This window comes from Saimiri boliviensis, chromosome 3, assembly GCF_048565385.1.
Source record: "Saimiri boliviensis isolate mSaiBol1 chromosome 3, mSaiBol1.pri, whole genome shotgun sequence".
NCBI classification, from domain to species: domain Eukaryota; kingdom Metazoa; phylum Chordata; class Mammalia; order Primates; family Cebidae; genus Saimiri; species Saimiri boliviensis.
Genome location: NC_133451.1, coordinates 144,514,425 through 144,530,131, shown reverse-complemented (window position 1 = coordinate 144,530,131; position 15,707 = coordinate 144,514,425). Strand labels below are relative to the sequence as shown.

Here is a 15,707-nt window from a genome sequence, read left to right as displayed (position 1 = left end):
CTGAAAGAAAACACATCAACTTCTAAGCTTACTTTAAGTATTCATTAGCAGTACCAAACCTTCCAAATCAACACATTATGAAACAAAACAAGAATCCTCAGAATCATCTTATGTAGCTCAAATATTATATGAAAAGATGGAATTCTTGCTATTAAATCATTTCATTAGTCCCCAATCTATAAATTTAGAAACAATTACTCCAAAGAGTGCTTAAACAAGTTTCAAGAACTACCTTAGTTCAGAATTGCATTAAGTAAATTACGTTAATTACATTGCCTATTAAAACATGAAAAACATGGAATATTTCAGTTCCTATCTGCCTAGATACTCCTAATTTCTTTCAGCTTCTGCAACAACTTATTGTCTTAATTTTCTTCTCATCTTTCTGAGAGTTCTTCTCAGCTTTCTTCATTGAATAACCATTTTGCATCCAATTCTTGAACACTGGCAGCTTCATGGTTCCAGCCCTAGCACTCTTCTTTTATATCTAAACTTCTACTTAAACACTGATGACTCCAAAATCTATAACTCTAACCTAGACTTCTTTCCTCAGATTCAGATCCATGTACCATACACTACACTATCCATGGACTACCTACTGAAAATCTCTCCATTTGAAGAGATACAGAAACCAGTGACCAAAATTATCTAAACCCCTTTCTCTCTGCCCCTTCCCCTCAGAATGTTCCTTCTTTGTATTCCATTTATAGAAAATGGCAACTTTCAACCAGTTGCCTAAGCTGAGCATTCCAGATGCCCCCTTCTACTTACATAAATCCTATCCAATATTCTGAATATATCCCAGGTGCAATCAGTCACAAGTCTTTGATTTATTTCAAATACTGTATATCCCTTCCTCTGGAATCCAACTGCTGTAGTCTTAGTTAAATCCTCATAATTTTTACCTAGCTAATATATCTACCTGGTCTTTAGGTGCTTCAGCTCCAGCATTCCCATGATTAAGCTTTGTCAATGTTTCCCCATTTAATGTCTGATATTATGTACAATCTGCCTATACATTTTCACTGAAACAAATATAAACTATATTTATTTTGCTACAAGAATGCAAACTTATGTACAGGAACCATGTTACATCACAATAAATGTACTGAATAAATAAGTACTTCTCCAGTCTTTCTTACCACTCCCTCAGACCTATCCAGCTTCCAGACAGACTAAATTACTTGCACTTCTGTCACTATGCCATGCTATTGTGCTTCTATACCTTTATGTACATCATGACCCTGCTAGAATGCTTCCACTTTATTTTGCACATGAATAGGCTTTGTATTTATCCTAAACAGTCAGTTGAATCATCAACCTCTTCAGCTTTTTAAACCACTGCTCCTAATATTCCACTGTGTTCCCAGAGTCACCTCCATGTACTTACTACACTATATGGCAATTGTGAATTTTTTGTGTATCTATTTCATGAGATTATGAAGTGCTCAAAAGCAGAAGCTGTGACTCTGTTGTGTCCCCAGTATCTAACATAGTACCTGGCACTTAGCAGGTCCTACAGCTCTATTCACAGAATAAAGCATGAATCTATTTCATATGAAATGCCAGACTACATCTCTTAAATAATCTGTAGTATAAGTTTGCTGTCAAACAAAAACAAGATACAATAAAGTTTCTTAAAAATACAGATGATACTTCTTAAAAATACAGATGATACTTTTCTGTATAACATCTTTTAGTTCCGAAAGAAAATATACCCAAATGCATAGTTATCTCAGCTCCATTCTGGAAATAAGTGATATATACAATAATAAATAAAAGTTTTCAAGCATTCTATATATTGCTTTTAGAGACGGTTAGAAGATAACATTTTTTGGCCTAAAAATTATGTGTATCATATCAAAACATTCTACAATGACTTCAAAGATGAACTAAAGTTAGTTACTCAAAACTAATTTAAAAAAAAACTCTTTTAAACTAGCTAAATTAAACACAAACTATTTTTCTGAAGACTTGATAAATTATACTTTCTGTCTTATCAAACTAATTTATGTTTATAGATACTACCTAAGTCATTCCACTTTATTACAAATTGTTTAAAATAGGCCCCTCATAAAAAAGGAATATAAGTAGATTTTGGGATCAATGAATAGAGCCAGAGCTTTTGTCTGCATTTCTTACTCTGCTACACACATTAGTGGAACTCAAATTACAACAGGAAGCATTATTTTATCAGAAGAACTGACATATTAACCACTTCTGTCAAAGTACCATACATGAACTCACATAGCTGTGCTACTGAAATAAGGCACAAGTAGAGAGCCAAAGGCCACATGGAACCATGGGAAAATATTACAGCTCTCTTTAACATTGAAGACTTATTTCAAGCCTCCTTAAAAAGAAAAAAATCACTTGGTAACAGCTTTATTATCTGAAGACAAAAACAGGGCTTAAAATTTACTTAAGTGCTCAATCTTGTGCTCTTGTGCTCGATCAATATTTTATCCTTTCGTGGCCACAAATTTGGGAACCAATAAACCAAAGGACAACTTTCACATATGCTAAAAGTATCTGCTTAACCTTAACAAGTTGTTTCTCATATAATGGTATAGAAATAATTTTGAGAACTGTCATAGTATGTCTAAAAAAGCACTTTAGTTTCATATTTAAGTAAAAAATATTCTACAGTAATCTTTTAAAACAAAATAACTAGTTAGAAAACCAAAAAGGACTTTGAGTATCCTTGAATTTCAGCTCAAGATGTTCTCCAAAATGCTTTAATAGTCACACCTAAAATATAATGTTCTTTGATCCATTGCTGGAAATAATAAAAAGAAAAATTTATCTCACACATTATTTTCCCTTCTGAGAGTAAAAGAAAAGAACATTAAACCAAAACATAATGCTAAAATGCAAAGGATTTAAAAATTTAAAAACGACCATCTTGATTTTTCTCTTGAATAACATGACTTACGCACAAAAGTAACCCAACTAAGATGAAGCATTCTGCAAAGAAAGACAAAGTAGACTCTAAAATGCTAAATTGTCAATTCTACACAGAAATAGTCTCTTGTGTAGAAGCAATAAACTGCAAACATCTTATAAATTGTTCTTAAATTGTTGGTTTTCAATTTATGTGGAATAGGATATTTTGAATACAAGAAAGTAGAACAAGAAGCATAAATAATTTCAATTTTGTCATTAAAAATATTCTGTTTGCCCAAATCCAGTTTTAGAATCTTGTGACTATTCACCAGAAAGTTCAATTTAAGTCCTCAGACACATTGGTTTAAATACACATTCTAGGTTATTAAAGAAAGAGTCTGATGCCTTTCTGGAGAGTTATCAATAGAAGTAACAAAGATCTACATACAATATATGCTTCATAACTAAAATGAAGGAAAATAAACAGGATAGAAAAAGGATAACTTTTTGCTAAGTAAGTCAGCTATTATCTTTTCTCATCTTAGACTATTTTTTAAATTACTACTTCAAATCAACAATTACAAAATATAAGTCTCTAAAGCATTTCAAGTAAACAAATTCATAATTTCTAGTAAAAAAAAAAAAAGGAAAATCTATTAAAACTACAGTACATTACACCCTCCGGTGGGCAAGCATCCATGGAAAAATATAAAAAGACTTAGGTGGATTTTCCACTCAGTTAAATCAGTATTATAACTAATGAAATGATGGCTCTAAAAACCTCATAAAAATTCACACTATTTTAATCACTTGTTTTGGTATCTGAGTTAGATGCAGTAAAGATTTTTTTTTTATATTTCGATATTGTGGTAGAGTAAGAAAAAATAAAATCATGATCTACTTCATCTTCCTTTAAAAGCAAAGTGCTATCAGGCTCTTATTTGTTTAACTTACAAAGAAAAAAAGGTAAACTGTATAAATCTCATACAAAGATATATAATTAAAAGATAAAAGTATTCATATGAGCTGCAAAAGCCAGGCATTAATAATTTAAAGCAGTATTCAAAAATTATGGTTCCTTAGTGAGAACTATGGCAGAAAAGTAGTATGTATGTTCATTAAGTTTTTCAGGAAAACAACTCACATTATCACCTGGTAATATTTTGTATTACTGGTCTCATGAGGCTATGCGGTTACTAAACAGAAATATAAACACACTTAGAAAAAATTAAGAGACTACCTATAAGAGCCCTTTTTCTATATAACTAATGTTTCAGCACTTAAATGACATAATAGAAGCAAAGACTAGATTAAAAGTATTTGTACAAGGTCCAAATATCACTTAGAATTTCTCTTGTTAACTTCTCAAAATCCTTATTTATTGTTAGTAAAATTTACAACAAAATACAAAACATCCTTAATACAAATACCTAGAAATGTCATATAAATATGTACATTTCCCCAAAATGCATCGAGGAGTTATTGAATATATATTCTCCAGGAAAAACCAGTACAACTAAGTTTACTTGAGGTCTTGAACTTCTCACAAATAGGCTATGAAACCAGAAAATAAAGGCCAACAGTGACATCTAGTGGACATTTCTAATATATAGCACTTACATCAAATCAAACCATTTTATTGCTAGTGTTTCACTTGCAATATATGAACTGTATGACAAACCTTTAGTTATAAATCCAAACAAGCCAACTCCACTTACAAAAAGCTTATCAATATGAGTGATACAATCATTTGATAATGTGAAATTTTTAATAAAGTAGAATTAAACATGTCAAGTGATCAGAGAACTAAACACTGATTAAATGTATCAAATATGTGACTAAAAGGGTTATCAATTGGTCCAATAATAAGAGTCCAGGTGCGGTGACTCAAACCTATAATCTCAGCACTTTGAGAGGCCAAGGTGGGTGGATAACTTGAGGTCAGGAGTTCAAGACCAGCCTGGCCAACATGGCAAAACCCTGTCTATACTAAAAATACAAAGGAGACTGAGGCAGGGGGATCACTTGAATATGGGAGGCAGAAGCTGCAGTGAGCTGAGATCAGGCCATTGCACTGCAGCCTGGGTAACAGAGAAAGATTCCATCAAAAAAAGAAAAAAAAAAGATTATGATTTTTAAAAGTTTTAATATTCTGAATTTTAAAAGCACTGAGTGAACAGAAGAAGTGAAGAAAACTAAAGGCTGATTTATTTATGAATCTATTCAAGCATGGGAAGTACAGAGTAACCAGCATGGCCTGTCACACAAATGAAGAAATGCTTTAATTAAAACTAATTTACAACATGGAAATTTTTCAACATTTCAGAAGCTGAAATTCGTTTTTAAGAAAAGTTTTTTTTTTAAGTAAACTAAGGGCCGGCCATGGTGGCTCCCGCCTGTAATCTCAGCACTTTGGGAGGCCAAGACAGGTAGATCACTTGAGGCCAGAGTTCGATACCAGCCTGGCCAGCACAGTGAAACTCTGTCTCTACTAAAAATAGAAAAAATTAGCCGGTCATGGTGGTGCATCCCTGTAATTCCAGCTACTCAGGAGGCTGAGGCATGAGAATTGCTTGAACCTGGGAACCAGAGATTGCAGTGAGCCAAGATTGCACTACTTCACTCCAGCCTGTGTAAGATACTGAGACTCCATCTCAAAAAAGTCATCTCAAAGTAACAAACTTGAGTTCAGATGTCAGCAAGATGACACTCCCGTGTTCACTGCAGCATTAATCACAATAGCTAAGATACAGAATCAACCTAAATACTCATTAATGAATAAATGAATGAGTAAGAAAACTGGGGGCTATATATACCCAATGGAATATTATACAGCCTTAAAAAGAAGGAAATTCTGTCATTTACAGCAATGTGGATACAAGTGGAGAACACTACTATGTTAAATGAAACAAGCCAGGTACAGAAAGACAAATATAACACGATCTTATTCACATATGGAATCTTAAAAAGCTGAACTCAGAAGCAGGAGGAGAATGACGGTTTCTAGGGGCTACAGTGGAGGGAGGAATTGGGGAGACATTGGTCAAAGGGTACAAAATGTTGGTTACACAGGAAGAATAAACTCAAGAGATCCAGTATGTAACATAGTGACTACATTAATAACAATGTGTTATATTACTGAAGATTGCTAAGAGAGTGGATTTTGATAGTTCTCACCACAAAAAGTGGTATGTGAAGTCACGCATATGTTAATTAGCTTGATTTAGCCATTCTACAAAATATACATATTTCAAAACATAGTACTGTACATGATACATACAATTTTTATTTAATATATTTTTAAAATATAAATATTTCAAAGGACAAAATGACAAGAAGAATACCTTGGACAACATCCTCACCTGTTCTTTTTTGTCAGTACATATCCAAATATTACAAGATAACAACACTTATTTAATAGGAAAAAAATGAAAGTACATGTGATTTGCATTAAGTATTTTATTACTAACTCAGATAAGAGATATGAATTTAGAGACACAGTCTTTTTTTTTTTTTTTTTTTTTTTTTAGACGGAGTCTCATACTGTGGCCCTGGCTGGCACGATCTTGGCTCACTGCAACCTCTGCCTCCTAGGTTTAGGTGATTCTCGTCTCAGCGCCTGCTACCATGCCCAGCTAGTTTTTTAAATTTTTCTTAGTAGAGACGGAGTTTCACTATGTTGGCCAGGATGGTCTCAAACCCCTGGCCTCATGATCCCCGCCAAGGCCTCCCAAAGTGCTCGGATTATAGGCATGAGCCACCGTGCCCAGCCAAGACCCAGTCTTAATATAAACACTAAATCGAATAAGAGCCAAAACCACAAATTAACTGGAGGCCTTTTGAGATCACAAGTGCTTCCCAAATCTCTCAGAACCACCAGATTTTAATGATTATTTGGGCTTAATGATTTTCTGACCAAAACATGTCAACAGAGCTTCACAATTATGTGGTTCAAAGTCATCGAAAACATCTCTCAAATACTTCAGGACTAAAGCACTATGCTAATAACATCATGCAGGATAAATACATTGTGGTACATTCAAACAATGAAATACAACTCAGAAGTAAAAAAGAATGAAGTACTGACACATGCAACGACAGTGAATCTCAAAAAACCTAGGCTGAGTGAAAGAAGCCTTACATAAAAGTTATATCTTGCATGACTCCATTCATATGACATTGTAAAACAGGCAATATGGATCTATGATTTTAAAAAAATCAGTAAATAAAATCAGTATAATTGTTATTTCTGAGGGTCAGATAGAGATGAAGACTGACTAGGAACAGGTATGACAGAATTCTCTGGAGTGGTGGAAATGTTCTATATTTTAGCAGGAGTTGGGATTATATAAATGTATGTGTTTCTCAAAACTCACCAAATAATACACTTACGATTAGGCAAAATTGTTCATAAATTTTATCTTAAAAAATGAACATTAAGCAAATGTTGATAACTCTACCAATATATCATGCTGGTATTTGGAGTAAAATGAACAAATACCAGCAAATTATTTTTAAATGCACAAAAAAATTAGATGAACAGATTGTAATAAAGCAAATACAGCAAAACATTAACAAGTGAAGAATCTAGGAGGTGAGTATATTGGGGTTTCAATTCTTTGAGATTTTCTGTATGTCTAATAACTTCCATAATAAAATATTGTGGAAAAAATAAAGAGAACAATCAGAATTCAAAAGAAAATAAACTATAGACTCAAACATGTTTTCTCCAATATTAACAACTTTCCTTTTATATATTAATATTATAACCTGTCTAATGCAATATCAACTGTGACCATCTTCTAATGAGTAAAAGTTAAAGGATGACATATTTTTAAAAATTTGAAAGACATACCCGAATTTCTTGAAGGTTGTGAAAATTATTTCCTACTCTGACTGAGATCTTGCTTGGAGTATAGCTTTCATCAGATTTGTAGTCTGCATAAATACATAATGTCTTCACTGTTGTTTTTCTTCTAAAAGCAATGAAGTAAAAATAACATGTACTTCATCATAAAAAATGATTTCCAATGTATCTTCTGATTTTAAAAATCATAGTTTGCTAAAGGGGGTATTTGAATCAACATTTTCAGGTCTTTTCATTTCAACAATAAAAATCAAAAACAAAAGTATAGGTCCAGAAGATTTTTCATTATACAGACATCTCCTATGTGGAACATGGTCAAGAACCAGATGTAAGCAAAGAAGAATCAGTTAAGCCAAATTAGGTACTTTATCATACAAACAAGCATTAAGGATTACCATCCTCTTCATTTGTATTTTAGACAAAGAAATTATTCTCATAAGTTTGGTTTCCTTTACTAGGTACTTACTTCATTTCCTATATTAATACTTGAAAATAGCTAGCTAAGTGAGAAACTGAGTCCAGCAAAGAGAAAACTATCTTTTTTAAAAAACAGAAAGAATAACCTAGTTTTAATGCAAGAAATAAAATTCTGCTATTGATTTTTTTTCTTTCTTTCGCTACTGATTTTAAAATATATATATTCTAGGGAAACAAGAAATATATAAAAGCAAATTAACCTCAGAAAAGAACGCAAGTGGCCAAAAAAAAACATGAATATATGTTCAATGTCTAATAATCAAAGGAAAAATTAAAACACAAAGATAATAGTTTTATCATAATGTAAAATATTTAAATGACCTACAAAACTCAAATTTGATTAGAAAAAGGCACTTTCATTGCCAGTTAGTAGAAGTACAACCTTTGATCCACTTACAACTTCTAACAACACATTAAAATATGGTAACACAATTACTCAAAAATTGATGTTTAATGAAGGCTGGCCTTGGAGAAAAAAATAGATGCAGAAAAATCTTGTCCTGTGATTAAATCATTAAAAAATGAAAAACAGCCTAAATATCCATGGCAGTAGGGAACTGAATAAATAAATGACAATATATCCATTCAACGAACTGCTATACAACTATTCAAAATAATCATGTAGCTAATATAGTTACAGTAGGAAAAAAGATTACAAAACAATATATACAGAAGAATCACATTTGAGGGAAAACAACAAATTTTTAAAGGCATGTCAATCTATATTTGTGTATAGAGAAAGATCTTGGTGGAATTACCCAAAAATAGTAAAATTGACTGTTTTCATGGGATGGGACTATAAGAGATCTTTATTTTCTTCTTTATGATTTTTATATTTTCTGAACAATTTTTCAGAATGAGAATCTGCTATTTGGCTGAGGGGAGACCTAGATGATTTTAAAAACTAACCCCAAAACCCATTAAGAAATCTATTTACATGTGCTTTAAAAGTTAAGTTCTAGTATAAACTGGCACTAACTTAGTAACAATGAACTCCTTGAACAGAAATAGTCTGTGTCAAAAGTCAGCCTATAAAAACAGCAGGGGATCTGTAGCTCTTAGCGTGGAGGCCAAACTTCTGTAGCCTCAGCTATTCACTAGAAAGGAATAGGGAAAGTTAAGGACTTTTCCTCAGATCAAGAGGTAAAACATTAAATACCCAGGAACTGCTGACAGCATAAATATCATTACCAGGTTTTTAAAAGAGGCCAAAGGTATCAAACTGACATCTTTCTCTTTCTGCTGAGCCAGGAAGGAGACAGGAGAGGAAGTAAAGAAAGACAGGAAATTTTTGAAGACCTTTTTCCTTGATGAGCCACAAGCAGGAAGTAAATGATCCATCATGGAAAGATCAAAGACCACGAAGATGACTCTTAATAATATTTTTTAAGGAAGAAAAGAAAGCAGATCTAAAGGATCAAGTTTTTTTGCTCACAATAATTATATTTCTAAATTGTGGAATTCAGGTACACTTACTCGCTGCCTTCAAGTTGATGAGGGCAAGGTTAGGAAAGGCAAAGAATACTAAAAACACTAATGTTAATAAAAACAGTAACAGCAAAGAGCAAGTGAATATTTTGTGTCTGGCCTAGAAGTAATGATCTCTCTCTCTCTCTATATATATATATATCGTCTCATTTATTTCTCAATGTTGTGAAATTAGGAACTATTATTACCTCCGTTTTTCTGATTTTAAAAAAACTGTAACACTCAGGTTAATAACTGGCTTAGGGTCAAAAAGCTAGTAGGAGGGCACAGTTGGAATTAAAAAATGTGTCTGTCTGCCTCACATGGTCTTAAGCAAAACATCCTTTTAATTAACTGTGCTTAGCTCATTGACATGAGTTTACAGTAATAGGTAGGTGTTTGTAGTTCTTTAAATTGTACCTAAATCATGAGTTATTACCGTAAGATTCATGTCACCACAGAAATTGTATGTATAATTTTCTATATACATAGTTTCATTAAATTTGCATAGGAAACTGTGACCTGACCCACAGTTTAAAATGATTAAAAGGTAGAGTAAAAATTTTTAAAACCATTTATCAATTTTATCTCATGATGAATTTTAAAAATAATATTTAATATTATTTTTAGCAATGTATGTGAAAAGATTAAATACACAGACTATTACATACAGTGGCAGTAACTCAAATTGCTCAAATCATCATTATCATAATAAACACTACATAGTGAATAGTCACTAAATGCCAGGCATCATGCTATATTCGTAGCATAAGATACTGGCCACAGAGAAGGAAGAGTTAAGCGTTAAGTGTTACTTACGTCATCAGAAATAAGTAACACTCTCTATCCTTTCACACCCTTTCTCCTGAGAAGGAGCTTCTGACAGGAACCAAATATTTGCTTTGTTCCTTCAGGCCACCAATTTAATAGAGGCACAAGCTACCTGGTCTAATGGTATAACTGGATAGGTAAGGCAGTTTAATTCTAGGGTTCAACATCAGGAAACACACTTGACTGAAGATACAATGCAGTTATGTTTCTCAAACATCAGTTCTGTCAGTTTTACAAAGCTGATATTTTGGCCTCCTCGTGCTACCACAGATACTGAGCATGTACTAAATAATTTCTCATCTGGTTTCAAACCCATCAAATTCCAATGGAAGACATTAGTGAAAGATATTCCTAGTTGCCTAACCTAAAATCCCTTTGTCCCCCCTTTCTTCCTAACATCTGGCTAAAAGATCCAACTTCCCTTAAAATTAGGTAGGACCATATGAATACGTTATGTCCAGTAAGATTTAAACAAAATGATGGTGTGTAATAAAGAAGATTTCTTTAAAAGAAAAACATGCTCCTTTTACCTTTCTCATCTACTTACTCCTTCCTGCTACTGGGGATATGGACATAATGGATAGAATTCCACTAGGCATCTTGCACCGTAAGACAACCTTGAGGATACAATCTACAAGCTAAGAATGGAGGAATGTAAAAAGAGAAGGAAAATGGGTCCACAAACACACTGTGGGGCTGCCACAGCACTCCTGGGCTGCCAGCTCCTCTTACACGAAGAGGTAGAAGAAATACATTTCCACTTTGCAGAAAACACCATTATCAAAAGCTCTGTTACTAAAAGTTCTGATTTCTAACTAATACAGCATTACTGTGTCTTACAGATGAAGAAACTGAGGTTCACATCAGGTTAAGTATGTAGTCCTTGTTTACACATCTAGTAAAGCATAGAGCCAGCACTTAATCTATGCCTACGTGACTACATTATATAGGAGTAACTAATAAATGCTAAGGTACAAAACTTAAATGTATGTGATAGATGATAGCTTTACATTTAAAGCTAAATGTAAAGAACAAAATAGTTAAAAAACATGTTTTTTAATCATTCTTCTTAACATGCTAGATACATTATTACCAGGAGGCTGAGACATAAAAGAAGCAGAGTCCACATACCTGTTTAAATCAGAAGCAAATATTTATAAATAACTATATTCTGCCATATATGTTCCTGGTATAAAAGTGAAAAATGTCCTCTGTATCAATGTTAACAGGATGCTAAAATGAAAGTTTTCACTAAAGACTACAACAACAAAGACCATGTTTTGAAAAGATATATGAGACTTTAATGCATAATTAGCCTTAATAATGAGGCTAATCTTGCCCAAGAGAAATGATCTTAAAGAGTGGTCTGGGGACCTATGAAGGACCTCAAGACACTTTCAGAGAATCAGCAAGGTCAAAACTATTTTCTTAATATTACTGAGATGTAATTTGCCTTTTTCAGAAGCACTCTGAATATGTAGTCAAATTTTCCAGAGGCTGACATGGGATATTGTAAAAGATTTAATGAAGAAGCAGAAATGAGACTCCAGCTATTTTAACTCAGACACCAAAGAAGTTCACAAAAAAATGTTAACAATGACACTCTTCTCACTATTTTTTTTTAATTTATTTGGGAAGAAACAGTTATTTTTCATAAAATTGCTATCTATGTTGTTAACACATAATAGGTTAATTATTGTTTATTTTTAGTGAATAACTAAATAATTTAAAGTTATTCCTACTAGCAGATCTAACAAACTCAGGAATATGAAAGGACAAAAAAAAAAAAAAAACTAGGTAGGGTAGTGAAACAAACTACATTCAACTTGCAATAGGCCCAAGTTTAGGAGAGGAATAAACCTTAAAAGAAACTTTAAAGCAAGATTGACATCTTCATATATATATATAAACATATATTTATATATATAAATATATATATATAAATATATATATATAAATATATATATATATATAAAACTGCACATTTAAAAATAGCTGTAATGGTAAATTTATGTCATATATATCAGTACAAATAAAAAAGTCTTTATTGTTTTATTACCATCTCAACAGAATATTAAATAAGTAATTATATACTGAATTTTATTATCCACCATCTCAACAGAATAAAGAAAAAGCACATGATCCATATGAATAGATGCAGGAAAGACATTTGAGAAAATCCAACACTTATTTACAAAAAAAAAAGTCTCAGCAAACTGGGAAAAGAAGGGAACTTTATAACCCGATAACCTGAAGGGTTATCTTAGTTTCTTTCGAGGAAGGATGAATAATCCTCATCAGGAAGTTGGAGGTATCACCACGTGAAAAATAAGATGATTAATATACCCTCAACAAGAGAAACGCAGACAAATCATCTATAGCATTAAGTGACTGTGGTGGCTGATTCTCTTAACCCACAAAAGTATCCATTAAGAGTCAGCTTTAAACATATAGCCAAGTACAGAGAACACCAATGCTATATCACCAAGACAGAATTGGCAATTTACAGACTTTGCTTCTTTTCTTGCCTCTCTTCCTTCCTACTAGCAGATCTAACAAACTCAGGAATATGAAAGGACAAAAAAAAAAAAAAAAAAAACTAAGTAGGGTAGTGAAGCAAACTACACTCAACTTGCAATAGGCCCAAGTTTAGGAGAGGAATAAATCTTAAAAGAAACTTTAAAGCAAGATTAACATCTTTACTATTCACTAGAACTGAACACTTCAATTTCTAAAATATATTTTGCCATTTGAAATAACCATAAAACTGCATATGTTACCAAAAAAATGTCCTATATGCTCCCCACCAAGTTCTCATCCAGAGCAGGAAAAGAGCTTGTTCTAATTTAAAAAGACAGTGATACATAAAAATAACGTCAATTTATAACTGAACAATATATGTTCACCTTAACAGATCAGTAATACATATAAATTATTTCTAAAACCTACATGCTCAAGTAGCTAAGAAACTGTTACATAAATCAAGAGTTGCTTATTTTCTATGTGAAGGAAAAAAATCTAAGGAACCAAACAGTTTGTTTAACAAATATAAACTCCAAATTGAACCTCTTTCAAACTTATTTGTAAAACAATTTTTTCCAATACAGAAAGTTCTTACATTAGTACAAATGTTTTCATGAAAACATGGATGAAAACCAAATGGAAGAAAGCTGAACACTGAAGATATATAATAGAGGTAGGAAAGTTGGTTCTCAAATGCTAAAAAAATCTACTCAGTCCTAAATTATACCAGAGGTTCAGTCGCAATCTTTGACAATAAATATTTAACATTTACTTTTGGTGTTCATAATTCAATATGTAGACGATTAGTAAAGTCCAATGAATATCTAGTTGAGTCTAATGATTCCTAATATAGTCACAAGTATTAATACACTGTGATTAGGCCTAACATCTAATATCTTTTTTTTTTTTAAGAGACAGGGTGTCGCTCTGTCACCCAGGCTGGGGTGCAGTGGCATGACAATAGCTCACTGCAGCCTCAAACTCCTGGCTCAAGTGACCCACATCAGCTTCCTGAGTAGCTGAGACTACAGGTGTGTACCACCACACCCAGGTAGTTTTTTAACTTTTTGGAGAGAAGAATCTTGCTTTATTTCCCAGGCTAGTTTTGAACTTCTGGCTTCAAACAATCCTCCTACCTCAGCCTCCCAAAGTGTTGGGATTACAGGCGTGAGCCACTGCATTCAACCTATTATTTTTTAAAAGGCATCAGCACTTTAATTTCTCCATTTGTTCTACTTTTTAATAATAAGGGAGAAAATGCAATAAAGTATTCTATAATTGCACAAATGCTTTTCTACAAAGACACCTAAGCTGCTGAAACTATAGTACTACCAGGCAATAGGTCCTGTTGTTCACCTATTACCTGGTATTTTTAAAAAACCTAAAATTAATCCAAAGAGATGATTAAGCAAAGGTATAAACATTACAAAACTATACAGTTTAAAATTTACGAGCAGTTAATTTAGGGAGGAGATAAATAAACTAATTTCTATGATTTGGTTTAACCAATTTACACCCATGTGTTGGTATTTAAGTATATATAGAATTTTATGAAATTCTATATATAGAATATATATATAGAATATATATATAAAATATATATATTCTATATATAGTACTCCTATAAGTACTTTCTGTTCAGAGTGCTTTAAATGATAATGAAGTTTCTTGCTATCAAAGTTTTCATTCAACCCAGATTTTAGGAAATATAGGTTTTTTTAAATTCATAATTTATCTTTCATTATTAAACTATCAATCTTTATCTTTAAAATAAAGCAAACCAGCAAAATTTTTCAGTATTTTTCTCAGCATTCTTGTGTCCTTCTATATTTCAATAAATTACTTTGTAACAAAGAAATAATTTTAATATTATAAAAAATACTGTATAATTTTTATTATGCTTCCCTTATTGCATCCTAAAATCATACTACCTTTTTTAGCAGCAACATCACACTGTTAGCTGAAATTAATACCATCAATTAAAACTACTTAAATATCTTTCACACTTCTGGCTTTGTCCTCCTTTCCCATCTTGAGTTTATACTCTTCAGAAGGAAGGAGGAGATGTGGATTAAATGTAGAACTATAACTTTATCACCAATTTGAAATATAACAGTTTATTATTTACTAATAAAGAGAGTAGTGCCTAATTGTCATTTTAATTTTAGCAACCATTTTAAGAAATAAAACTTTTTTTAAAAAAGAATCTCAGGGTTGATCAGAGCCAAAATAGCCAACTAGATGCAGCCAGGAAGAGCTTCATTCACCAACAGACCAGGCCATCAAGAAGACAGGCATACTCTGAGCAGACTGTTGGAAGGAAGGCATTGAGAGTGGACAGAGGGAGGACCAAGCACACCCTGGGCTGAAAGGGGAGTAAGCTGGGAACTCTGAACAGAGACGCTGAGCACCAGGACTCATTCCTGGCTCTTAGCAGCTCCTGGGGAAGGAATTAGTTAAATAGGCACGGAGTAGTCCACTCTCACCATGGATCTCCCAAATTCTAGCTGAAGGAGGCCCCACAACCCCCAAGGGCATCTGAACCATCAGAGAGTGTTGCTTGGAGAATTAGCAGGCACAGGCCCCCAGCCTGTGTGGAGCCCAGAGGATTGGGCATGGGAATGGCTGCCATGGACCACAACCAGGGATGCCCATC

The 15,707-nt window shown here is 32.8% G+C and overlaps 1 protein-coding gene across 9 annotated transcripts in view; it reads right to left on the bottom strand.

Annotated features, from left to right (window-relative positions):
• Positions 1–15,707, bottom strand: part of ANAPC10 (anaphase promoting complex subunit 10) — a 202,512-nt gene that overhangs the window by 163,870 nt on the left and 22,935 nt on the right. For all 9 annotated transcript variants that reach the window (XR_012516994.1, XR_012516995.1, XM_074396860.1 and 6 more), the window contains exon 4: positions 7,742–7,862. Coding sequence is in view for 7 of the 9 variants with exons in the window: in XM_074396860.1 (XP_074252961.1) it covers positions 7,742–7,862 (121 nt within the window). In the remaining 2 variants the exon portion in view is untranslated. The remainder of the gene's footprint in view (positions 1–7,741; positions 7,863–15,707) is intronic.